At 38.1% G+C, this 25,611-nt stretch overlaps 1 protein-coding gene across 1 annotated transcript in view; it reads right to left on the bottom strand.

Annotated features, from left to right (window-relative positions):
* The window catches only part of SEPTIN14 (septin 14), a 135,469-nt gene that overhangs the window by 5,151 nt on the left and 104,707 nt on the right, over positions 1 to 25,611 (bottom strand). The window contains exons 10-13 of the mRNA XM_019806489.2: positions 22,401 to 22,562; positions 10,276 to 10,372; positions 8,794 to 8,962; positions 5,640 to 5,772 (exon numbers count right to left, since the gene is read on the bottom strand). Coding sequence (XP_019662048.1) covers positions 5,640 to 5,772; positions 8,794 to 8,962; positions 10,276 to 10,372; positions 22,401 to 22,562 — 561 coding nt within the window. The remainder of the gene's footprint in view (positions 1 to 5,639; positions 5,773 to 8,793; positions 8,963 to 10,275; positions 10,373 to 22,400; positions 22,563 to 25,611) is intronic.

The raw sequence follows: 25,611 nt of genomic DNA, 5'->3' as shown, positions 1-25,611 counted from the left end.
CTACACATTTAATACAATCCCTATCAAAATAACAACAGCATTTTTCACAGAGCTGGAACAAACAATTCTAAAATTTGTGTGGAGCCACAGAGAAACTGAATAGCCAAAGAAACCTTGAAAAAGAAAAAAAAAAAGCTGGAAGCATCACAATTCTGGGCTTCAAGCTATATTACAAAGCTGTAGGGATTAAAACAGTATAGTACTGGCACAAAAACAGACACACAGATCAACACTATAGGTTCAGAAAAAGCATTTGACAAAGTACAATATCTATTCATGAAACTATAGAACACTATAGAAAACCCAGAAGTAAACCCACAACTCTATGGTCAATTAAACTTTGACAAAGCAGAAAGAATATACAATGGAAAAAAGACAGTTTCTTTAACAAGTCGTGCTGGAAAAACTGGATAGCAACATGCAAAAGAATGAATCTGGACCACATTCCTACACCATACACAAAAATAACCTCAAAATGGATGAAAGACTTAATGTGAGACACGAAACCATCAAAATCCTAGAGGAGAATACAGGCAGTAACCTCTTTGACATTGGCCATAACAATTCAAAAACCTTCTTCACAGTGAAAGAAACAATCAACAAAACTAAAAGGCAGCCTATGGAATGGGAGAAGATATTTGCAAATGACAGATCTGTAAAGGGTTGCTATCCAAAATATATAGGAACATATAAAACTCAACACCCCAAAAATGAATAATCCAATTAAAAAATGGGCAGAAGACATGGACCAACATTTTTCCAAAAAAGACATACAGATGGCCAACAAACAAATGGGAAGATGCTCCGTATTACTCATCATCAGGGAAATACAAATAAAAACTACAATGAGATATCACCTCACACCTGCAGAATGTCTAAAATCAATGGCACAAGAAACAGCAGGGATTGGCGAGGATGTGAAGAAAGTGGAACACTCTTGTACAGTCGGTGGGAATGCAGACTGGTGAAGATACTATGGCAAACATATGGAGGTTTCTCAAAAAGTTAAACATAGAGAATTACAGACCTATGTCCCTGATGAATATGGATGCCAAAATTCTCAACAAGATCCTAGCTAATAGGATCCAACAGTACATTAAAAGGATTATCCATCACGACCATGTGGGATTCATCCCTGGGATGCAAGGGTGGTTCAACATTCACAAATCAATGTGTGACAGAACACATTAATAAGAGAAGAGACAAGAATTGTATGGTCCTCTCGATGCAGAAAAAGCATTTGACAAAATACAGCATCCTTTGCTGATTAAAACCCTTCACAGTGTAGAGATAGAGGGTACATTCCTCAATTTCATAAAAACCATCTATGAAAAGCCCTCAACGAATATCATTCTCAATGGGGAAAACCTGAGAGACTTTCCCTTAAGATAGGAACACGACAAGAACGCCCACTCTCGCCATTATTGTTCAACACAGTACTAGAAGTCCTAGCAACAGCAATCAGACAACGAAAATGAATAAAAGGTATTCAAATTGGCAAAGAAGAAGTCAAACTCCCTGTCTTTGCAGATGACATGATACTTTATGTGCAAAACCCAAAAGACTCCACCCCCAAATTACTAGGACTCATACAGCAATTCAGTAATGTGGCAGGATACAAAATCAACGCACAGAAATCATTTGCATTTCTGATACACAAATACAAATGTTGCAGGACACAAAATCAGTGTAAAGAAATCTGTTGCATTTTGGGGAGGAGTTAAGATGCATTTGGTGGAGGAGTAGTGGGATCCTAAGTTTGTCTCATACCTCGAATACAACTAGAATTATCACATCATTCTGAACACCCAAGATATCAATCTGAGGTCTGGGGAAAGAAGAAAGAAATGCTTCATCTACAAGTAGAAAAGCGACCACCTTTTGGAAGGTAGGAGGTACAGAGACTTGAATCTGGTGTGATACAGCTGGGTATAAGGCAGCAGGGAGAGAACCTTCTTAAGGAGGCTACTGCAAAATATTATAAGCAGTGGAGCGCAAAATCGGTACTTTTACAAGTCAGCTACAGTGGGAGACAAGCCTGGCTTAAAGGTGCTCAGGTGAAGTGGGGCAGAATGTCACGTGTGACACCATGATCCGAGGATCCCCTTGGTCACAAGAATGGGTGGTGCCTAAGTGACGCACTGTTCCCAGGCACAGGAGCATGGAAGATGGCTGAGAACAGCCAGTTTAGTTACTGGCTTTCTGCTCTGTGTTTTCTTAAACTGTGAACTGCTGTACGGTCGTGTGACTGCTTTCCTGGAACAAATTCAGCAGAAGACAGAAGCATGGTGAGACCCTTTCTGTGAGGAACAGCATGCATGCATGCCATGGAAGTCCCTAAAATTTGGAGTTCTGAAATCAGTCACGTGCCTGAGATAAAAAAGCCTGGACTCTGGCAGGGTGAACACAGAACTCTCATGGAAACTGGGGAGACAAGACTTATTAATTTCTCTTCTATGAGGGCTCACTGAAAAGCGAGGGACACGAATTTTCAGCTCTGGGGCTAGAGAACAGGGATCTACCATATTCACCCTGCCCAGGAGCGCTTAAAGCCTTCAGGGAACAAAACAGCACCACCTAGTGGAGCCAAGAGCCGCTTACACCAAGCCCTGCCTCCCTGCGCATGGGAGGCACCTTTCCACTAGGGCAAGACCATCTGAGTATCAGCGCAACAAGGTCCCTCCCCCTGAAGACAAGCACGAACAACTCTCTCACACCAACTTTACTGATGACAGAGGGCTGCAAAGCTTCAACTAGAGGACAAAATAGTATCTAGCATCCTTTGTACTTCTATTCTTTTTTATTTTTTTTCAGTTATTTTCTTTTTTCAATTTTTATCCTTTCTTAAGTTTTTCTATTTATACATAATTTATATATTTATTTTATTTTTTATTTCCTTTCATTGCATTATATATATTTTACTTCCTTTCTTATTTTGGAATCTAGCTTCTTTCTTTTTTATTATTATTATGTTAGTCACAATACAGTACATCATTAGTTTTTGATGTAGTGTTCCATGATTCATTGTTTGCGTATAACACACAGTGCTCCATGCAATATGTGCCCTCCTTAATACCCATCACCGTGCCAGCCCATCACCCCATTCCCCCCCCCAAAATCCTCAATTTGTTTCCCGGAGTCCATAGTCTCTCGTGGTTCATTTCCCCCTCTGTTTCTATAAAGAACTTCTCAAACTCAACACTCAAAAAACAAATAATCCCGTCAAGAAATGAGAAGTGGACATGAACAGACACTTCTCCAAAGAAGACACACAAATGGCTAACAGACACATGAAAAAATGCTCAACATCACTAGCCATTGGGGAAATATAAATCAATACCACATTGAGATACCACCTTACGCCAGTTAGAATGGCAAAAATTAACAAGGGAGGAAACAACAAATGTTGGAAAGGATGCGGAGAAAGGGGAACCCTCTTACACTGTTGGTGGGAATGCAAGCTGGTAAAGCCACTCTGGAATACGGTATGGAGCTTCCTCAAGATGTTAAAAATAGAGCTACCTTATGACCCAGCAATTGTACTACCAGGTATTTACCCCAAAGATACAGATGTAGTGAAAAGAAGGACCACATGCACCCAATGTTCATAGTAGCAACGTCCAAAATAGCCCAACTGTGTAAGGAGCTGAGATGCCCTTCAACAGATGAATGGATAAAGAAGACATGGTATATATATATATACAATGGAGTATTATGCAGCCATCAAAAGAATGAAATCTTGCCATTTGCAACAACATGGATGGAACTAGAGGGTTTATGCTAAGCAAAATAAGTCAATCAGAGAAAGGCAAGTATCATATGATTTCTCTCATATGTGGAATCTAAGAAAGAAAACAGATGAACACACAGGAAAGGGGAAAAGAAAAAAGGGAGTGAGGGAAACAAGCCGTAAGTGACTTTTAATGATAGAGAACAAACTGAAGGCTAATGGAGGGAGGTGGTTGGAGGCTGGGCTGGATGGGTGATGGGTATTAAAGAGAGCATTTGTTGTGATGAGTTTGGATGTTTTATGTAAGTAACGAATCACTGAATTCTACTCTAGAAACCAATATTGAGCTGTATGTGAATTAACAACTTAAAAAAGAAAAGAAAGAAAGAAACGGATTCTCTAATCTAGAGAACAAACTGATGGTTACCAGAGGGGAAGAACTGATGGGGATTAAGGACTGTAGCTGTCGTAATGAGCACAGCATGGCACATGGAAGTGTTGAATCACTATACTGTACACCTGAAACTAATAAAACACTGTATGTCAACTAAAATTAAAAACTTTAAAAAAATGAAAAGATGAGCAAATCTCTAGCAATGTGGGAAATGTACAAATTTATGTTTTTAAGTATTTAAAATTATAAAGTTGTAATTTTGAATTCTGACTAATCTGTCTGCTAGATGTGCTTAAAAAGATTACTTTACATCTGTAAGCCTCCACTTTCCATGTCAGCTAATCCCAGTTTCTGTCTACTTTTCATGTTTTCAATAATTAAGTTGTTCCTTTTCTGAGAAAGCCTGGTGGCCCTGTTTCCTCTCACTTTGTTCTGTATGGATGCTTTTTACAATGCTGGTCATTTTATTTCTACCAGAATTTTTTTCTATAGTCATTTATTAATCTTTGTTAAGAATTTTGGCTCCTCATCACTTTGCACAACCAATTTTAGACTGTGTTTGGTTTTTCTTGAGGGAACATGTAACTGAAGAATTGGAGAAAAACTGATGTCCGGAGGGCAAAAATGAAGCAGATGTACACAAGTAAGGTAGAGGAAAAACAGAGAATTTAAATGGTTGATTTTGTTTCTGGTCACTTCCTACTCTGGGTTTAAGTTATCGTAAGATCCAGCTATGCTTCCTATTCTTGGATTCAATAGGAAACCCTCGAATACTTCCAAAACTTTACCTTCATCCCTAAGCTAATAGAATTTTTATTACATACAGTTCAATTATCCATGATTGAGACATTGGTATACAGCACCTAGTCACTATCTTGCTTCTATTGAAAAAGTTCATGTTTCAATTTACCTATTTCTGCTCAAAACTAAATTCTTAAGTTAAAACCACATTCACTTAGAGAACAATATTTATGATTCCAAATATATTTTTTGTTTAAAAGGCATTGGTGCAAAAAATCAAAATTATATAAGTAGTCTTTTTCCCATTTCTTTGGAAATATAAAGGAATGAAATGAAAAGAAACTCACATAATTCACCAACTAAAAGTTCTCTAAGTCTTGTGTTAGTCAACATTTACCCACTTACTTATAAAAGTGAAGAAAATTTACTAATGCAGTAGTAGTGTTAGAAAGTAAGGACTCTTCATAGAAGTCAATAGCTCTAATTTGCTATAAATTAAAATTCATGAATGAAAATTCAAATTGTAAAATAAAGGTAAATAGGTTTTACAAAATTATTTTCATTTTTTAAAAAAGCAAATTACATATTGTAGAAAAAAATAAAATTGCTGACTATAATTTTTAAAGCTTGTATTCAAAACCTATATTGGAAATAGCTACCTTTTGAAAAACAGCAAATATCTCCAAAATCATCAACTGAAACTTTGAGACTAAAACTCCAAATTAACAATACACATAAAACTGAATACAAATTATACCAGACTAGTGTACCTACCTCTTTTTCAGATTCTTTAAATGTTGTTTCTTTCTCCTTTACTCGCTGCATAAACTTTTGTTTCAGTTCTTCTTCTTCCCTCCGGCATTGATCATAGAACTTTTGTCTTTTGGCTTCATAGATCTCTTGAAAACTATAAAAAATACATTATTACTCTCATATTAAAATGGTAATATAAATAAACCTGTAAAAATATATATTGTATGTTAAGTCCCATGAAAGGGCATATACCAACATTTTCTTCATGTATAGAAATAGAAATTTCTATATCATGAGATGTAAAAAAGTGAGGTGCAGTATTAAATAATATATAGAGAGTATGCCCAAAGAGTACTAGAATTGTGAAACAAATATATTAGTGATTTCTTGTTACCACCACTTTTCAATATATCACACTTCTTCACATCTTTTTTTTTTTTTTTAAGATTTTATTTATTTATTTGACAGAGAGAGACAGCCAGCGAGAGAGGGAACAACAAGCAGGGGGAGTGGGAGAGGAAGAAGCAGGCTCCTAGTGGAGGAGCCTGATGTGGGGCTTGATCCCAGAACGCCGAGATCACGCCCTGAGCTGAAGGCAGATGCTTAACGACTGCGCTACCCAGGCGCCCCTTCACATCTTTTGATAATAAAATTTAGGGAAACCTCTACTTTATAAGGTTCTTATTTAAAATAAATCCAGGCAGGGACGCCTGGGTGGGCCTGTCAGTTAAGCCATCTGCCTTCGGCTCAGGTCATGATCCTAGGGTCCTGGGATTGAGTCCCACATCAAGCTCCTTGCTAAGCAGGGAGCCTGCTTCTCTCTCTGCCTGCCACTCCCCCTGCTTGTGCTCTCCCTCTCTCTCTCTCTGATGAATAAATAAATAAGTAAAATCTTTTAAAAGTAAAAATAAAATAAAATAAAGCCAGGCATCATCATCATCATCATCACCATCATCTAATAATCAAAATAGTATGGTACTAGCACAAAAATAGATACATAGATAAATGGAACATAGTAGAGAGTCCCAAAACAAACCCACGTTTATATGGTCAATTAATCTATGACAAAGGAGGCAAGAATATACAATGGGGGAAAGACAGTATCTTCATTAACTGGTACAGGAAAACTGAACAGTTATATGTGAAAGTATGAAACTGGACCAGTTTCTTATACCATACACAAAAAGAGCCTCAAAATTAATTAAATACCAAAATGTGAAACCTGAAACCATAAAACTCCCGGAAGAAAACATAAGCAGTAATCTCCGGGACATTGGCCAACATTTTTCTACCAACATTTTTCTAGCTATGTCTCCTCAGGCAAAAGAAACAAAAGGAAACATAAACTATTATGACTACACCAAAATAAAAGGCTTTTGTAGAGTGGAGGAAATGATCAACAAAAAGAAAAGACAACCAATTGAATGGAAAAAAAAACTGTAAATGATATATCTGATAAGAGGCTAATAACCAAAATATTATAAAGAACTTATATGACTCAACACTAAAAAAATAAACTGATAAAAAATGGTCAGAGAACATGAACATTTTTCCAATGAAAATATACAGATGGCTAAAAACCACATGAAAAAATGCTCAACATTACTATCATCAGGGAAATGCAAATCAAACCAGAATGAGAAATTGTCTTACACTTGTCAGAATTGTTAGACTCAAAAAGACAAAAATAAAAAAATTTTGGTGAGGATGTGGCCAAGAGGAACCCCCATGCACTGTTGGCTGGAATGGAAATTGGTTCACCCACTGTGGAAAACAGTATGGAGTTTCCTTAAAAAATTAAAAATAGAAATACCATAGGTTCCCGTAATTCCACTACTGGTTATTTACCCAAAGAAAATGAAAACACTAATTTGAAAAAAATATATGAATCCTTATGTTTATTTCAGCATTATTTACCATTGCCAAGATGTGGAGGCAACCTAAGTTTCCATCAACAGATGAATGGATAAATAAGATGTGGGGTGTGTGGGTGAGTGTGTGTGTGTGTGTGTGTAAAGAATATTAAGGAATCTTGCTATCTGTGACATGAATGAACCTAGAGAGTACCATGAGAGTACTATGCTAAGGGAAATGTCAGACATAGAAAAATACCATATAATTTCATTTATATGTGGAATCTAAAAAACAAAGCAAAAGAATAGACAAATAAACAAACAAGAAAAGGAGGAACAGAAGAATAAATACAGAGAACAAACTGGTGATTGCCAAAGGGAAGGGTAATGGGAGATTGGCAAAATGGGTGAAAGGGAGTGGGAGGTACAGGCTTCTGGTTATGGTATAAAGAAGTCATGGGGATGAAAGGTGCAGCATAGGAAATATAGTCAGTGGTATTATAATAGTGTTGTATGGTGACCAATGGTAGCTACACTTGTGGTGAGCATAGCATAATGTATAAAGTTATCAAGTAATTATTTGTAAACCTGAGAGTTATGTAATATTGGGTATCAACTATACTTCATTTTTTTAAATTGACATTAAGAGTGGAAAAAATCTGGTTTCCACAACATCTTTATTAAAAAGTCCATCTCTTCTCCCAAAATAAAAATATGAAAATTAAGTCAGGCATTTTTCAAAATTCAATTCAGTTAAGATAGCCAGTTCAATTTTGGTTGTCTTCGAAGTACCTAAAAAATTGATATACCTGGATCATACCTCACTGTAATTCTTTATAGTACAAATCCTATTCCTCTTAAATATAACTAAATACACCTGCTCTCAAACTATTTTCACTTGACTTCTACAATGTTACTGTTGCTTCTCCTCTTTCCTTCATCCAATATTCAATGTCCTTTGCCATCCTTCTCAATATCCTTTGCCAGCCTTTATCAATCTTTGCCAATATTTGAAAATCTCCTCCATGAACATCTATTTCATATGAATACAAAAATAAAAACAAAATAGTATTTTTCTTCTGGGTACACATTTCACCATACACACATACTGAATATTCATATTTGAGCATATAAATGGGCCCCTGAATTACATTGCTGTTAATAACTCCATCCAAGTCTGATGATTAAAAAAACATACAATTCAGGATGACCCAGAATGTGAAATGTACAGCTATTCTCATTCCCAAATGATTGAATCTCATGGTTGTAAGGGATTTCTAAATCACCCACTAGCTTGTTCTGACAAGATCTCCTCCACTCACCTAAGTGGCTTGTTATCTGGACCCACATCAGTAAAGCCCATTTTTTTCAGTTTGCAGCACCTATAACGTTCATAGTGCTGAATGTGGGTTTGTTCTTTCAGGTCTTCCATATTTATGCAAAGAAGCATATCCCGGAGCTTGACAAAATCACAGTGATTTTCATTTTCCACTAGGCAGAAAAATAAGAAAGCAGCAACACTCATGATCAATCCTTGGCACCCACTAAGTATTCCTGAGTGAATGTATGCATGAAAAACACATTTAAAATAACAGCTGAGAGACTGTTATAATTAATATATATAATTCTTTGTAACTATGATTATATGGTACATATCTATTATAGGGAGAGTTTATATTTGGATCAGGAAATTTGCTTTAAATGTTTTAGCCAAAGAATAAATAGGAAACCGTGAATTAACATGTTATATTATTGTATGACATAGTTTTTTGTTAATAACTGTTAGTATTTTACAAACTACCCCCAAGGTATTTCACAGAGCACTAAGAAAGAATGTAATATAATTTCACTAAAGTAAGTAATTTCATTAATGTAAATCCTGCTACCATGAAGGCATTAAAAATTATGCATGTTTTAGTTCTCAAATACTATTTATATCCCATATTTATGAGACCAAATTAGTCAATATTTAAAAATCAACCAAAAAATTTACATGCCTCTCTCCTATATTTGTCATATCCATACTACTGGGCACTATATATATTTTATCGTGCATGATATTGTAACCAAATTTAATATTCATTAAAATATATTGTTTTTAAGTGTGTTTCATAAATTTAATTTTTAATATATGAATTAATAAAATAACATTTTGGAAACTAGTACAAGTGGAGATAATAATCCAATCCCCAATAATTTGTATTACAACTATATAAACCAGAGAATAAATGACTGCCTGTTGTTATAAGATATCAACTCAAGACAATGTTAGATAGCTAATATAAATATTTAAGTGTAATTTTTCCAAAGGTAAATTACATTTTTTAATCTTAAAAATAGTTTACCATCCTTTTTGTCTAGTGACCACTTAAAAATGCTTTATAAATTAAGTAGTAATTAATTTATGTAACAGGTTTTAAACACTGGCATTATGCTTTAATGTTGTTCAAAGTTCTTTTGTTCAAACCACTTTCCAACATTCTGAATGCAATTGTTTATGCATAGAGAGATACTATGCCTATGTGAGGTTGGGGTAAATGAGGAGGTTGTACCAAACCTCCGTGAATTTTTGTTTAGAGCACCACCTAGCAAACGCCTATGAGAACGAATTATAGTCAAAGTAAGAATTCGCTTAAATGGAAAAGAATTTGTGCTCTTCATTAGTAACCCTTAATTTACTGTGTAGTAATAACTACCAATATTGACTCAAGTTAAAATATTTTAAGACTATGAGAATACACACACACACACACACACACACACACACTTTCCAAGGCAAGCCTGCTCACTTTCATCACATTTACCTTGTAAAACTCCCCAAGGGTACTGACGGCCTCTGACCATTCTTTTTCCAACTTTCACTTCATCCATACTCCCTACTACAGCAAAAGGTAATTGTCCCTAAAAGTAAAACAACTTTAATTATGTTCCCTTACAACAGTATGGCCTACTCTGTTACTTATTTCTGTTATGGAAATCAAAAGAGACAAGAATATCATAGTAAGTTTATTCAAAAAAATGTATCTACCCTGTCTCAGATTTTAAAACGTGGTAGTAAATTTGTGCAAATTAATTTTTGCAACCATTATCACCAGGCCATGCACACAACTGAAAACTACCTACTGAGCAGAGCCTAAAGCAAGGGGTTCTGCTGTGGGGAATACAAATAAAAAATATTTCTACAAGACACAATTTTTTTCACATTATCTTTACCCTGAAACACAAATATGTTGAGGAAATAATATTTAAACAACTTTTAACTCCAGTATACAAGTTAAAATGGAAAATATTAAGGAAAAAAACTATGATAATTAGTTAATGGATATACAATTAGAATATATTAATAAATATACTATATATGTCTCAATGAATTCTAAATAAAATTAAAGGGTCACTCTGGGAGGTGAGAGTCAGAGGGATCTGAAAATTAATGTGGAACCCACAGGAGATTGGGGAAGATGAAAAGCAAAGTAAGAAGAATAATCCCAGGTAAAATAGGGTTTTGAGCAGGAATATGCAAAATAAATTCATGATCTGTCAGAAGTTACATAGATTGTCTGAATAGAAGGGTTGATATACAAAATAAATTCATGATCTGTCAGAAGTTACATAGATTGTCTGAATAGAAGGGTTGATATACAAGAAATGTCAAAGATAAAAATTATTAAGCACCATGTTAAATATTTAATAATTAACAGTATTTAATTTATGGATTAATTTTGGTTAAAAAAAAGTATTCCCTATGAATTCCTAGAGGTAAAATTAGAGAGGTCAAAATCTTTAAGACAATATCTAAAGTCAATATAATGCAGAAGATAAATAAAAAGTTTACATTACTCAGCTTTTCAACTCAGAAAACTGTTTAGTTTGTGAAATCTTAGAGTAAATGATGTATGAAAAATAACAAAAGAAAATGGAAGAAACAGAATTCGTACTTATTTGTTATAACCAGACACTGCGTATCAGGAACTTTGCAAAGATTATAGCATTTATACCTCACAAGAAGCCTCAATAGTCATATTAGTGATCCCATAGTATATATAAGTCAACAGCCTCAGGGAAGATAGGAATTGTATAAGAGCCTATTTTTTAAATAGTTTTACTCTTTCTTAAAGTTTTTATTTAAATTTCAGTTACTTAACATACAGTGTAATATTAGTTTCAGGTGTGCAATGTAGAGATTCAACACTTCCATACAACACTCAGTGCTCATGACAATGCACTCCTTAATCCCCATCACCTATTTAACCCTCTCCCCTCTGATAACCATCAGTTTATTATCAATAGTTAAGAGTCTGTTTCTTGGCTTTTCTCTCTCTCTCTTTCTCTCTCTTTCTCCTTTACTCATTTTTTTAAAGATTTTATTTATTTATTTGACAGAGAAAGAGAGACAGCCAGCGAGAGAGGGAGCACAAGCAGGGGGAGTGGGAGAGGAAGAAGCAGGCTCCCAGCAGAGCAGGGAGCCTGACGTGGGGCTCGATCCCAGGATCCTGGGATCACACCCTGGGCTGAAGGCAGACGTTAATGACTGAGCCACCTAGGCACCCCTGTCTTGTTTAAATTCCACATATGAGTGAAATCATATGGTATTTGTCTTTTTCTGACTAACTTATTTCCCTTGGCATTATATGCTCTAACTCTATCCATGTCATTGCAAATAGCAAGATTTCATTCTTCTTATGGCTGAATAATATTCGATGGAATATATGAACCACATCTTCTTTATCCATACATCTATTGATGGACACATTGGCTGCTTCCATAATTTGGCTATTGTACATAATGCTGCTATAAACATAGAGGTGCATGTATCCCTCTGAATTAGTGGTTGGTTTTTTTTTGGGGGGGAGGTAAATAACAGTGCAGCTTTGGATCATAGGATTGCTCTATTTTTAATGGTCTGAGGAATTTACATACTGTTTTTCCTGTTTTGCTTCTTATAGTCCAGTTTTCTTTTTGTTTCCATTTACATCTTAAATGTTTTTTCATACCTCCACTTTTAATCTGCGTGTGTCTTTAGGTCTGAAATGAAATGAATCTCTCATAGACAACATATGGGTCTTGCTTTTTTATTGGTTCAGTAATTCAGTGTCTTTGGATTAGAGTATTTAAAACATTTACCTTTAGAGCGGTCAATGATAAATAGGTACTTATTGGCAATTATTAACTGCTTTACAGTTGTTTTTATACTTCTTCTCTATTCCTTCTTCCTTTTCTTGCAGTCTTCCTTTGTGGTTTAATGTTTTTCTCTAGTGTTATTCTTTTATTTCTTTATCTTTTTAATATCTATTTTAGATTTTTTATTTTTTTACCATGAGTTTCATATATAATATCTTATGTGTATAGTAGCTTATACTAAGTTGATGGTGACTTAAGTTTGAACCCACCTTAAAAGAATGAAATTTCTATGCCCTCTCCCCACATTTTAAATATATGATGTCATACTTTACATCCTTTTATCTTATGAATTCTTGACTCATACTTGTGGGTAGGATGGTATGGGTGTTTTTGTTTTGTTTTGCTTAAATTCAAGTTAGTTAACATACAGTTTTATTATCGGTTTTAGGGGGAGAATTCAGTGATTCATCAGTTGCATATAACACCCAGTGCTCATTATAACAAGTGCCCTCCTTAATGCCCCCATCACTCAATTACCCCATCACTCACCCACCTCCCCACCAGCAACCCTCAGTTCATTCCACATAGTTAAGAGTCACATCTGTTGTTTCCTGACTTGTTAATATCATCCATTCTGACCAGTGTGAGGTAGTGTCTCATTGTGCTTTTGATTCATATTTCCCTGATGCCGAGTGATGTTCAGCATTTTTTCATATGCCTGCGGGACATTTGTATATCTTCTTTGGAGAAATGTCTGTTCATGTCTTCTACCCACTTCGTGACTGGATTTTTGTTTTTTGGCTGTTGAGTTCGATAAGTTCTTTATAGATTTTGGATACTAGACCTTTATCTGGTATGTCATTTGCAAATATCTTCTCCCATTCCATAGGCTGCCTTTTAGTTTTGTTGATTGTTTCCTTTGCTGTGAAGAAGCTTTTTATCCTGATGAAGTCCCAATAGTTCATTTTTGCTTTTGTTTCCCTTGCCTTTGGAGATGTGTCTAGGAAGAAGTTCCTGGGGCCAAGGTGAAAGAGGTTCCTATTTGTGTTCTCTAGGATTTTGATGGATTCCGTATCACATTTACATCTTTTATCCATTTTGAATTTTTAAAAAGATTTTATGTATTTATTTGGCAGAAAGAAAGAGAGAGAGAGAGAGAGAGAGTGCACAAGCAGGAGGAGTAGGAGAAGGAAAAGCAGACTCCCGGCCAAGCCGGGAGCCTGATGCAGGGCTCAATCCCAGGACTCCGGGATCATGACCTGAGTCAAAGGCAGATGCTCAACTGGCTGAGCCACCCAGGCAACCCTGAATTTATTTTTGTGTATGGTGTAAGAAAGTGGTCCAGTTTCCTCCTCCTGCATGCAGCTGTCCAATTTTCCCAACACCATTTGTTGAAAGACTGTCTTTTTTCCATTGGCTATCCTTTCCTGCTTTGTTGAAGGTTAGTTGACCACAGAGTTGAGAGTCCATTTCTGGGTTCTCTATTCTGTTCCATTGATCTATGTGTCTATTTATGTACCAGTACCATCGTGTCTTGATGATCACAGTTTTGTAATATACCTTGAAGTCTGGAAATGTGATGCCTCCAGCTTTGCTTTTCTTTTTCAACATTATTTGGGCTATTTGGGATCTTTTGTGGTTCTGTACAAATTTTAGAATTGTTTGTTGCAAGCATGCTATGACTTTTAAGTACAGAAGGTAGAACTGAAATTTAAGTCTAACTACAAGGTTTATCTTTTCAAATATGATTTGAGGAGGAGTTAAGATGACAGAGGAGTAGGGGGAACCTAAGTTTCCCTCATCCCTTGGACACAGCTAGGTAATTATCAAAAGAATCTGAACAGCCAAGAAATCAATCTGAGGACTGGAAGAACAAAACTACAAGTTTACAAGTAGAAAAGCAAGCACCCTCTGGAAGCTGGAGGTGCAGAGAGTGGATTTGGGGGAGATAAGAACTTTGTGGGCTGTGGAGGGGAGGGAGCCCTGCTTACAGCTCTGTTTAAGCAGCAGAGCATGAAATTTGAAGGTTAGGAGTCAGTCACCACCGGGTCGTGACTAGCTAAAAGTTGCTGCAGTGGAGAAGGAGGGCAGAGACCCAGGAATGGCCTGAGAATGCCTGGGTCGCAAGAAGAACGGGTGGTGCCAACATGCTACACTGTTCCCAGGCATAGGAGCAGGGAATCCAGCTGAGGGCCGTGACACTGGATGCCAGCTCTCTTCTCCTCTTTGCCATAAACTCTAAACTGCTGTGCAGTAACATGACCACTTTCTTGGGATGGGCCAGTAAATGGGTAAAAAGCCATGAGACCCTGACCCAGAGGACCAGCATGGGTCTGCACCACAGAAGTCCCTAAAATTTAGAGTTCTGAAACCCAGCCACACAACTGAGACAAACAACTCAGACACAGGCAGGGTGAAGGCAGAGATCTGAAGGAAGCCAGGGACAAGAGGGGTGATTGTTTGCACTTCTGTGAAGGGCTCCTGAAGAGTGGTGGATGTGAACTCTCAGTTCCAGGGCTAGAGAGCATGGGGCCACCATTTTCACCAGCTCATCAGTGCTGAAAGTCTTAAGGGAGCAAACCTCCAGCTAGTAGAGGTTGGAGCAGCCTACACCCAGCCCCGCCCCCCACACCGCGCAGGCACATCTCCACTTGGACAAGTCCACCTGAGAATCAGCGAGGCCCTCCCCCATTAGACAAGCAGAAACAACTCACACACAAGTCTACTGATCATAGAGGACGCCAGAGCCTCATCTCTAGGGGAAATAGAATCTAACTACCTTTTTATTTCTGTTTTTTTATTATTTTTTATTTTTTATTCCTTCTTTAATTGTTTATTATTTTTTAACTTCATTTTTATATATATTTTTATATTTTATCTTTCTTTTTGTTTTCTATTTTTTGGGGATCTAGCTGCTGCTGCTTCTTCTTCTTCTTCTTCTTTTAATCTAGCTTCTTTTAACAAGCAGACCAAAATACAACCAGGGTCTAGTTTGCTTTGCTTTTTCTGGAAAAAATGACAAGGCAGAGAAATTCACCCCAAAAGAAAGAACAGGAAGTAGAACTAATGGCCAGGGATTTAATCAAAACAGATATAAAAAAAGATGTCTGAACTAAAATTTAAAACAACAATTATATGGATATTAGCTGGGCTTGAAAAAATTCATAGAAGAAACTAAAGAATCCCTTAATACAGAGATAAATGAATTAAAATCTAGTAAAACCAAAATTAAAAATACTATAACTGAGATGCACGTTATAAAAATGAGGATGGGCGAGTAGAGGAACAATTCATTTATATAGAAGATAAAATATAAAATAATGAAGCTGAAAAGAAAAGGGAAAGAAAGGTAATGGATCACAAAGGTAGACTTAGGGAAATCAGAGACTTATTAAAATATAATAACATTTGCATCATGGGTGTCCCAGAAAATAAAGAGAGAAAATGGGGCAGATGGCTTATTTGAACAAATTATAGATGGAAGTTTCCCTAATATAGGGAAGGACATCAAAACCCAAGAAGCAAAGAGAACTCCCATTAAATTCAACAAAGGCCGATCATCGCCAACACATATCATAGTCAAATTCACAAAATACACAGAAAAGGAAAGAATCCTGAAAGCAGCAAGGGAAAAAAAAAGTCCTTAACCTACAAAAGAAGACAGATCAGAATCACAGCAGATTGTGGCAGGCCAGAAGAAAGGATATATTCAACATGATGTGTGGGAAAAATAGGGAGCCAGGAATTCTTTATCCAGCAGAACTGTCATTCAGAATGAAGGAGAGATGAAAGAGTTTTTCAGACAAACAAAAACTAAAGGAGTTCGTGACCACTAAACAAGGCCTGTAAGAAATTTTAAGGGGGACTCATTGAGTGGAGAAAAAGAACCAAAAGCAACAAAGACTAGAAAGGACAACACAACATGACAAGAAACACATACTCTACAGGTAGCACAATGACACAAAATTCATATCTTTCAATAATCACTCAGGGACGGGGGAAAGATGGCAGAGGAGTAGGGGACCTTATTTCAACCGGTCCCCTGCATCGAGCTGGATATCGACCAGACCATTCTGAACACCCACAAACTCAGCCTGAGATGTAAGAAGATACATCTGGATCTCAACAAACAGAACATTGCTGGTGGTTTGTCTCGAGGTATGAAGTGGGGAGCTGAGAATCTGTGGGCACATATTGGAAGATAAACAGAAGGGGGAGGGAACCTCCATGAACCTGTGCTGGGAAGGTGAAAGCCTCCCACCCTGGGGACCAGGCACAGACTTGCAGACCAGAAAGGTCTTTAGGACACCACCCACCACACTGAACCGGGAGCTCGGGAGCGCGTGTGCGAGCTAGGGCGGCTGGTGGTGTCAGAAGCACAAAGGGCAGAGACGTGGCAGCCCTGGGAATGAGGACTGGGAGAGAGGCTGTGGAGCACACAACACAGGACACTGTGGGTTTTAGCAGCACTGACAGAAATGGAGTCAGTGTGGCCTGGAGAGCTCAGTGAAGAGCAGACTGCAATCTCTCTGTTCTGAGACAGAGGTTTGGATATGGTCACATCTGCTCTGACTCTCAGAAAAGACACAGAAAGCTACCAGGGGAAGCCGCCAGGGAACAAAAGCCCCAAAAAACTGGTTCTCACTGAGTCCACCCCCCCACAGGGGGTAGGGCAACTCTCCCCAAAGAGGGTTGCCTGAGTATCAGTGTGAAAGGACCCTCCCCCAGAAGGCAGGCTGAAAGTACAAGAAGCCCACATCCCTAAGGTCCCTATAAAACAGGTGCATCTTGCTTGGGTCCTGGTCAATAACTTGGACTCTGTACGTCCCCGCAACCACACTTCATCAGAATGACAAGGAGGAGGATCCCCCAACAAAGGAAAAAACAGAGACTATGGCCTGTGCCACAGAACAAATGGATATGGATATAACCAAGATGTCAGAAACGGATTTCAGAATAACAATTATCAAGATGATATCTAGGCTTGAGAAAATAGTAACAAAAATATAAAATCTCTAAGGGCTGAAATGAGATCTAATCTGGTCGAACTTAAAAATGCTATGAATGAAATGCAGTCTAAACTGGATGCTCTGCCTGCCAGGGTAAATGAGGCAGAAGAACGAATTAGTGAGTTAGAGGATGAGATGATAGAAAAGAAGGAAAAAGTGACATGGGGAAAAAAATCCAATTTCAAGAAATTAAGCTGAGGGAGATTACTCACTCAACAAAACATTACAATGTCAGAATTATCAGGAACCCCGAGAAGGTGGAGAAAGAGAGAGGTCTAAAAGATATATTTGAGGAAATCGTAGCTGAGAACTTCCCTAATCTGCGGAAGGAAACAAGCATTCATGTCCAAGCAGCCCATTCTTTGGCTCTCTGTTTGCAGCCGGCTTCCCTGCTCCAATGCTTGGGAACTCTGCAGCATTCAGGGACCCCCATTCTTTTTGTGACCCTGGGGATCCTGAGACCACACTGTTCCACCTAGGATTCTGCCCGCTTTGCCACCTGAGCGCCTTTCAGACAGGAACGACCCTCACTGGAGCAGACGTCTACAAGTGTTGATTTTGTCTTCCATTGCTATATCACTTTCCAGTAGCCGGCTTATGGAGGCTCCCTGCCCCTAGCTCCGTGGCTTGTCTTCAGATATATGGCCTGGGATTCCTTGAAAAAAGTAGTTGCTTTTCTATTTGTAGAATTGCAGCAATTCTTTTCTTAGATCTCCAGTTGAGTTCACAGATGTTCAGAAAGATTTGATAGCTATCTAGCTGAGTTTCAGGGACCAGACAAAAACAAGGGTCCCCTACTCTTCTGCCATCTTCCTCTGAAACCTGTTATATTTCTATACACCAATAATGAAGCAGCAGATAAAGAAACCAAGGAATCAATTCCATTTGCAATTGCACCAAAACCGGTAAGATACCTAGGAATATATCTAACTAAAAAAGTAAAAAAATCTATACTCTGAAAACAATAAAACACTAATGAAAGAAATTGAAGAGGACACAAATAAATGGAAAAACATTCTGCGCTCGTGGTTTTGAAGAACAAACATTGTTAAAATGTCTATACTACTGAAAGCAATCTACAAATTTAAAGCAATCCCTATCAAAATACTACCAGCGTTTTTCACAGAACTAGAACAAACAATCCTATAATTTGTATGGAACCAGAATAGACCCCAAATAGCCAAACAATTGTTTAAAAGAAAAACAAAACTGGAGGCATCACGATTCTGGATTTCAAGCTATGTTACAAAGCTGTAGCCATCAAGATAGTAAGGTACTGGGGCTCCTGGGTGGCTCAGTCAGTTAAGTATCTGCCTTCAGCTTAGATTATGATGCCAGGGTCCAGGGTTCAAGCCCTGCATTGGGGGGGTCCATGCTCAGTGGGGAGCCTGTTTCACCCTCTCCTTCTGCAGTTCCCCTTGCTTGTGTTCTCTCTCTATCAAATAAATAATATTAAAAAAAAGAAAAAGACAGTATGGTACCAAAACAAAAACAGACACATAGATCAATGGAACAGAACAGAGAATGCAGAAATGGACTCTCTAATCTATAGCCAACTACTCTTCAATAAAGCAGGAAAGAATATCTAAAGGGAAAAAGAAGGAAGGAAGGAAACACCTCTTTGATAATGGTGTCGGGAAAACTGTGCAGCAACATGCAAAAGGATGAAACCAGACCTCTTTCTTACACCATAAAACAAAAATAAATTCAAAATGGATGAAAAGACCTAAGTGTGAGACAGGAATCCATCAAAATCTTAGAGGAGAACACGGGCAGAAACCTCTTTGACCTTAGCCTTGCAACTTCTTTTTTTTTTTTTTTTAAAGATTTTATTTATTTATCTGACAGAGATAGAGACAGCCAGCGAGAGAGAACACAAGCAGGGGGAGTGGGAGAGGAAGAAGCAGGCTCATAGCAGAGGAGCCTGATGTGGGGCTCGATCCCACAACACAGGGATCACGCCCTGAGCCAAAGGCAGACGCTTAACTGCTGTGCCACCCAGGCACNGCGCCCCAGCCTTGCAACTTCTTATTAGACACATCGCCTGAGGCAAGGGAAACAAAAGCAAAAATGAATTATTGAGACTTCATCAAGATAAATAGCTTCTGCACAGCAAAGGAAACCATCAACAAAACTAAAAGGCAAACAACAGAATGGGAGAAGATATTTGCAAATGACATACCTGATAAAGGGTTAATATCCAGATCCTATAAAGGACTTACCAAATTCAACAACCAAAAAACAAACTATCTAGTTAAGAAATGAGCAGAAGGGGGGCGCCTGGGTGCCTCAGTCGTTGAGCATCTGCCTTTGGCTCAGGGCGCGATCCCGGCGTTCTGGGATCGAGCCCCACATCAGGCTTCTCTGCTGGGAGCCTGCTTCTTCTTCTCCCACTCCCCCTGCTTGTGTTCCCTCTCTCGCTGCCTGTCTCTCTCTCTCCGTCAAATAAATAAATAAAATCTTAAAAAAAAAAAAAGGAATGAGCAGAAGGGGCGTCTGGGTGGCTCAGTCCTTAAGTGTTTGCCTTCAGCTCAGGGCATGAACCCAGGGTCCTGGGATCGAGCCCTGCATTGGGCTCCCTGCTCCGCTGGGAGCCTGCTTCTTCCTCTCCCACTCCCCCTGCTTGTGTTCCTTCTCTCGCTGGCTGTCTCTCTCTCTGTCAAATAAATAAATAAAATCTTTAAAAAAATGAACAGAAGACATAAATAGACACTTTTCCAAAGAACATACAAACGACTAACAGGCAAATGAAAAGATGCTCAACATAACTTATCATCAAGGAAATGCAAATCAAAACCATGATGATATACCACCTCTCACCTGTCAGGATGGCTAAAATTAACAACACAAGAAACAAGAGGTGTTGGTGAGGATGTGGAGAAGGGGAATCTTCCTGCACTGTTGGTGGAAATGCCAACTGGTACAGTCACTCTGGAGAACTGTATGGAGGTTCCTCAAAAAGTTAAAAATAGAACTGCCCTAAGATCCAGTAATTGCACTACTAGGTATTTACCCAAAGGATACAAAAATACTGATTTGAAGGGGTACATGCACCCTGATGTTTGTAGCAGCCTTATCAACAATAGCCAAACTATTGAGAGAGCCCAAATGTTCATTGAATGATGAATGGATAGAGAAGATGTGATACATATTATATTTCAGTAAAATATAGAAAAATCAAAGATATTAAAAGTGGATTCTTTGAAAAGATCAACAAAATTGACCAACCTTCAGCCAGATCAACCAAGATAAAAAGAGATTCAAGTTACTAGAATCAGAAATGAGGCACAATACTACCAACATTGCAGAAATAAAAATAATCATAAATGAATACTATGAACAATTGCACACCAACAAATTAGACGACTAAATAGAATGGATATTTAGACATTTCTCCACTGATGATATACAAATGTAAAAAGCACATATAAAGATGCTCAACTTCAGTAATCATTAGGAAAATTCAAATCAAAAGCACAGTGAGATACTACTTCACATCCATTAAGACGAGCTATTATTTAAGAAAGAAAAAAACCAGAAAAGCAGCATTGGTTAGGATGTAGATAAACTGCAGTTGTTAATGAAAAATAGCACAGATGCTATGGAAACGGTATGACAATTCTCAAAAAAATTAAACATAGACTTCCATAAACTCTAACAATTCCACTTCTTGGCGTGTACTCAAAGTAATTAAAAGCAGGACTCAAAGAGATATTTGTATAGACATTAAAGGACAAATATCGTATAATTCTGTTCTCAGGAACTACCGGAAATAGTCAAATTTATAGACAGACTGTAAATAGACAAAATTATAGACAGACAAAATACAATAGTGGTTTCCAGGGGCTGAGGGGAGGAGTAATGTGGAGTTACTGTTTCTTAGATACAGGCTTTCACTTTTGCAAGGTGAAAAGGGTTCTGTGGATAGATGGTGATGATGGATGTACAAAAATGTGAATGATTAATACCACTCCACTGTATACTGTAGAAGATTGAAGATGGTAAATTTCATGTTAGGTGTATTTTCCATAATTTTTTAAACTCTTAAAAGAAAACATAAATATTTATTAGCTTGGATTTGGCAAAATATTCTTAGATATGACACCAAAAATACAAACAACAAAAAAGATAAATTGGACTTCATCAAAATTAAACATTTGTGTTTCAAATGATAGCAAAAAGAAAGTGAGGAAAGGACCAACAGTTTGGGAGAAAATACCCAAGTTATATGTCTCATAAGGAACTTGTATCAAGAATACAGAAAGAATTTACAACTCAATGATAAAAAGACAAAGCTCAATTAAAAATGGATCTTTTTTTCCATTTTCTAGATCCTTATTAAATGGATATAAGCAAACATTTCTCCTGGGAAGATACGCTTATAGCCAATAAGTACAAGAAGAGACCAAATATCATTAATTCTATTTATATGATATGTCCAGAACAAAGAAATCATCTACAGAGAGGGAAGTTGATTAGTGGTTGCCTAGGGTTGGTGAGGAGGAGGTCTGACAGGTCACAGAGGAGAAGAAGAAGAGAAGAGAAGAGAAGAGAAGAGAAGAGAAGAGAAGAGAAGAGAAGAGAAGAGAAGAGAAGAGAAGAAAGAAGAAAAGAGGAAGGGAGGGAGGGAAGGGGTGAAGAGGAGGGGAGTGGAGGGGAGGAAAGAAAAGAGATTTCCCACAATAGATTTTAAAGTCTCTTTGTCAGATACAAGTGACAATTTATTACTAATATTGTTACTTATAAATTATATTTTTATTCCCACACAAAACAGAATTGATATTCAGTAGTTAAAAGCTTACATTCATTGAGGAGTTCATCTGAGCAGTAGTTTCATCTTCTGTTGGAAACTGATATATCTGGATGCCATTACTAATCAATTCACTCATTATTTTACACTTGAATTTCTGTAAATCATTTTTAGAAATTGTATCTGCTTTGGCAATCAATGGCACGATATTCACCTGTAAATAAAGAAGCAAACAAAATCTCACCATTGAGGATTTGTTGTCAATCCTGGAATTTTTATGTCAAAACCTCACAAACTCTTGGGGCGCCTAGGTGGCGCAGTTGTTAAGCATCTGCCTTCGGCTCAGGGAGTGATCCCAGCGTTCTGGGATCGAGCCCCACATCAGGGTCCTCCGCTAGGAGCCTGCTTCTTCCTCTCCCACTCCCCCTGCTTGTGTTCCCTCTCTCGCTGGCTGTCTCTGTCAAATAAATAAATAAAACTTAAAAAAAAAAAAACAAAAAACCTCACAAGCTCTGACAATAAATTTTTACAGCTAGATAATCATTGGCTCCTACCGTACATTCCTCACAAAGTGGCTTTCCAAAGTCATCAGTACTTTTGAAGATTAATCTTTTATTAGAATTCAAGTTTAGAAGTTTCAAATTTGAAGAGCTGTGGAAAGATGGCGGAAGGGTAGGGGACCCTATTTCAACCAGTCTCCTGAATTGAGCTGGATATCTACCAGACCACCCTGAACACCCATGAAATCAGCCTGAGATGTAAGAAGGTACATCTGGCTCTCTACAAACAGAACATCTCCGACGCTTGGTCTCGAGGTACGAAGTGGGGAGCCAAGAGTCTGTGGGCAGATATCAGGAGATAAACGGAAGGGGGAGGGAACCTCCATGCTCCTGCGCCAGGAAGGCAGAGCCTCCCACGCTGGGGAGCAGCCAGACTAGCAGACCGGTAGCAGCGGGGAAAGGTCTTTGGACACCACACCAGACTGAAACCTGGAGTTTGGGAACACACGTGCAAACCGGGGCAGCTGGTGGTTTTAGAAGCACAAAGGGCTGTGGGGTGCACAACCCAGGACACTGTGGGTTTTTAGCAGCACCGACAGAAACGGAGTCAGTGTGGCTTGAGGACCTCAGTGAAGAGCAGACTGCGATTTCTCTGTTCTGAAACAGAGGTTTGGATATGGTCACTTTTCTGACTCTCAGAAAAGACACAGAAAGCTACCAGGGGAAGCCGCCAGACAACAAAAACCCCCCAAAATGGATTCTCAGAGCCCATCCCCCCACTCCCACAGGGGTCAGGGCAACTCTGACCAAACAGGGTTGCCTGAGGATCAGTGTGAAAGGACCCTCCCCCAGAAGGCAGGCTGGAAGTACAAGAAGCCCACATCCCTAAGGTCCCTATAAAACAGGTGCATCTTGGTTGGGTCCTGGTCAATAACTTGGACTCTGTACATTCCCGCAACCACACCTCAGCAGAATGACAAGGAGGAGGAACCTCCAGCAAATGAAAGAAACAGAGGTTATGGCCTCTGCCACAGAACTAATGGATATGGATATAACCAAGATATCAGAAATGGATTTCAGAATAACAATTATCAAGATGATATCTAGGCTTGAGAAAAATAGTAACAAATATATAGACTCTCTAAGGGCTGAAATGAGATCTAATCTGGTCGAACTTAAAAATGCTATGAATGAAATGCAGTCTAAACTGGATGCTCTGACTGCCAGAGTAAATGAGGCAGAAGAACGAATTAGTGAGTTAGAGGATAAGATGATAGAAAAGAAGGAAAAACAGGTGACATTGGTAAAACTAGTCCAATTTCAAAAAATTAAGCTGAGGGAGATTACTGAGTCAATGAAACATTCCAATATCAGAATTATCGGGATACCTGAGGGAGTGGAGAAAGAAAGAGATCTAGAGATATATTTGAGCAAATCATAGCTGAGAACTTCCCTAATCTGTGGAAAGACACAAGCATTTGTGTCCAAGAGGCAGAGAGGACCCTTCCCAAGATCAATGAGAACAGACTGACACCACAACATATAATAGAACAATTCACAAATCTTAGATCCAAGAAAACAATCTTGAAAGCAGCGAAGAGGAAGCAATTCCTTACATAAAGAGGGAGGAACATCAGAATAACGTCAGACCTGTCCATGAAGACCTGGCAAGCCAGAAAGGGCTGGCAAGACATATTCAGGGAACTAAATGAGAATAACATGTAGCCAAGAATACTGGATCCAGCAAGGCTGTCATTCAGAATGGTGGGAGAGACAAGGAGCTTCCAAGACCAGCAGAAACTGAAAGAATGTGTGACCACAAAACCAGCCCTGCAAGAAATATTAACGGGGGTTCTATAAAAGGAGGAAGACCCCAAGAGTGATACAGAACAGAAATTTACAGAGACAATCTATATAAACAGGACTTCACAGGCAACATGACGACATGAAAATTGTATCTCTCGATAATCACTCTGAAAGTGAATGGTCTAAATGCTCCCATAAAACGCCACAGGGTTGCATACTGGATAAAAAATACATGCCCCATCCACATGCTGTGTACAAGAGACTCACTCTGAACCTAAAGATACATCCAGACTGAAAGTGAAGGGATGGAGAACCATTTTTCATGCCAATGGACCTCAAAAGAAAGCTGGGGTAGCAATTCTCCTATCAGACAAATTAGATTTTAAGCTAAAGACTGTAGTAACAGATACACAAGGACACTATATCATTCTTAAAGAGTCTATCCAACAAGAGAATCTAACAACTATAAATATCTATGCCCCCAACAGGGGAGCAGCCAACTACATAAGCCAACTGTTAACCAAAATAAAGAATCACAATAGACAGATCATCTAAGCAGAAAATCAACGAAGAAACAAGAGCTTTGAATGACATACTGGACCAGATGGACCTCATAGATATACACAGAACATTCCACCCTTTAACAGAATACTCATTCTTTTCGAACGCACATGGAACTTTCTCCAGAATACACCATAAAACAGGTATCAACCAATACCAAAAGATTGAGATTATTCCCTGCATATTCTCAGACCACAATGCTTTGAAACCGGAACACAATCACAAGAAAAAATTTGGAAGAAACTCAAACACTTGGAAACTAAGGACCATCCTGCTTAAGAATGATTGGGTAAACCAGAAGTTAAAGAAGAACTTNAAGTTAAAGAAGAACTTAAGCAATTTATGGAAACCAATGAGAACGAAAACACATCGGTCCAAAACCTATGGGACACTGCA

Source organism: Ailuropoda melanoleuca, chromosome 10, assembly GCF_002007445.2.
Source record: "Ailuropoda melanoleuca isolate Jingjing chromosome 10, ASM200744v2, whole genome shotgun sequence".
Taxonomy (NCBI): Eukaryota; Metazoa; Chordata; class Mammalia; order Carnivora; family Ursidae; genus Ailuropoda; species Ailuropoda melanoleuca.
The sequence above is the reverse complement of the archived record's forward strand: the minus strand, read 5'-3'. Positions and strand labels throughout refer to the sequence as shown.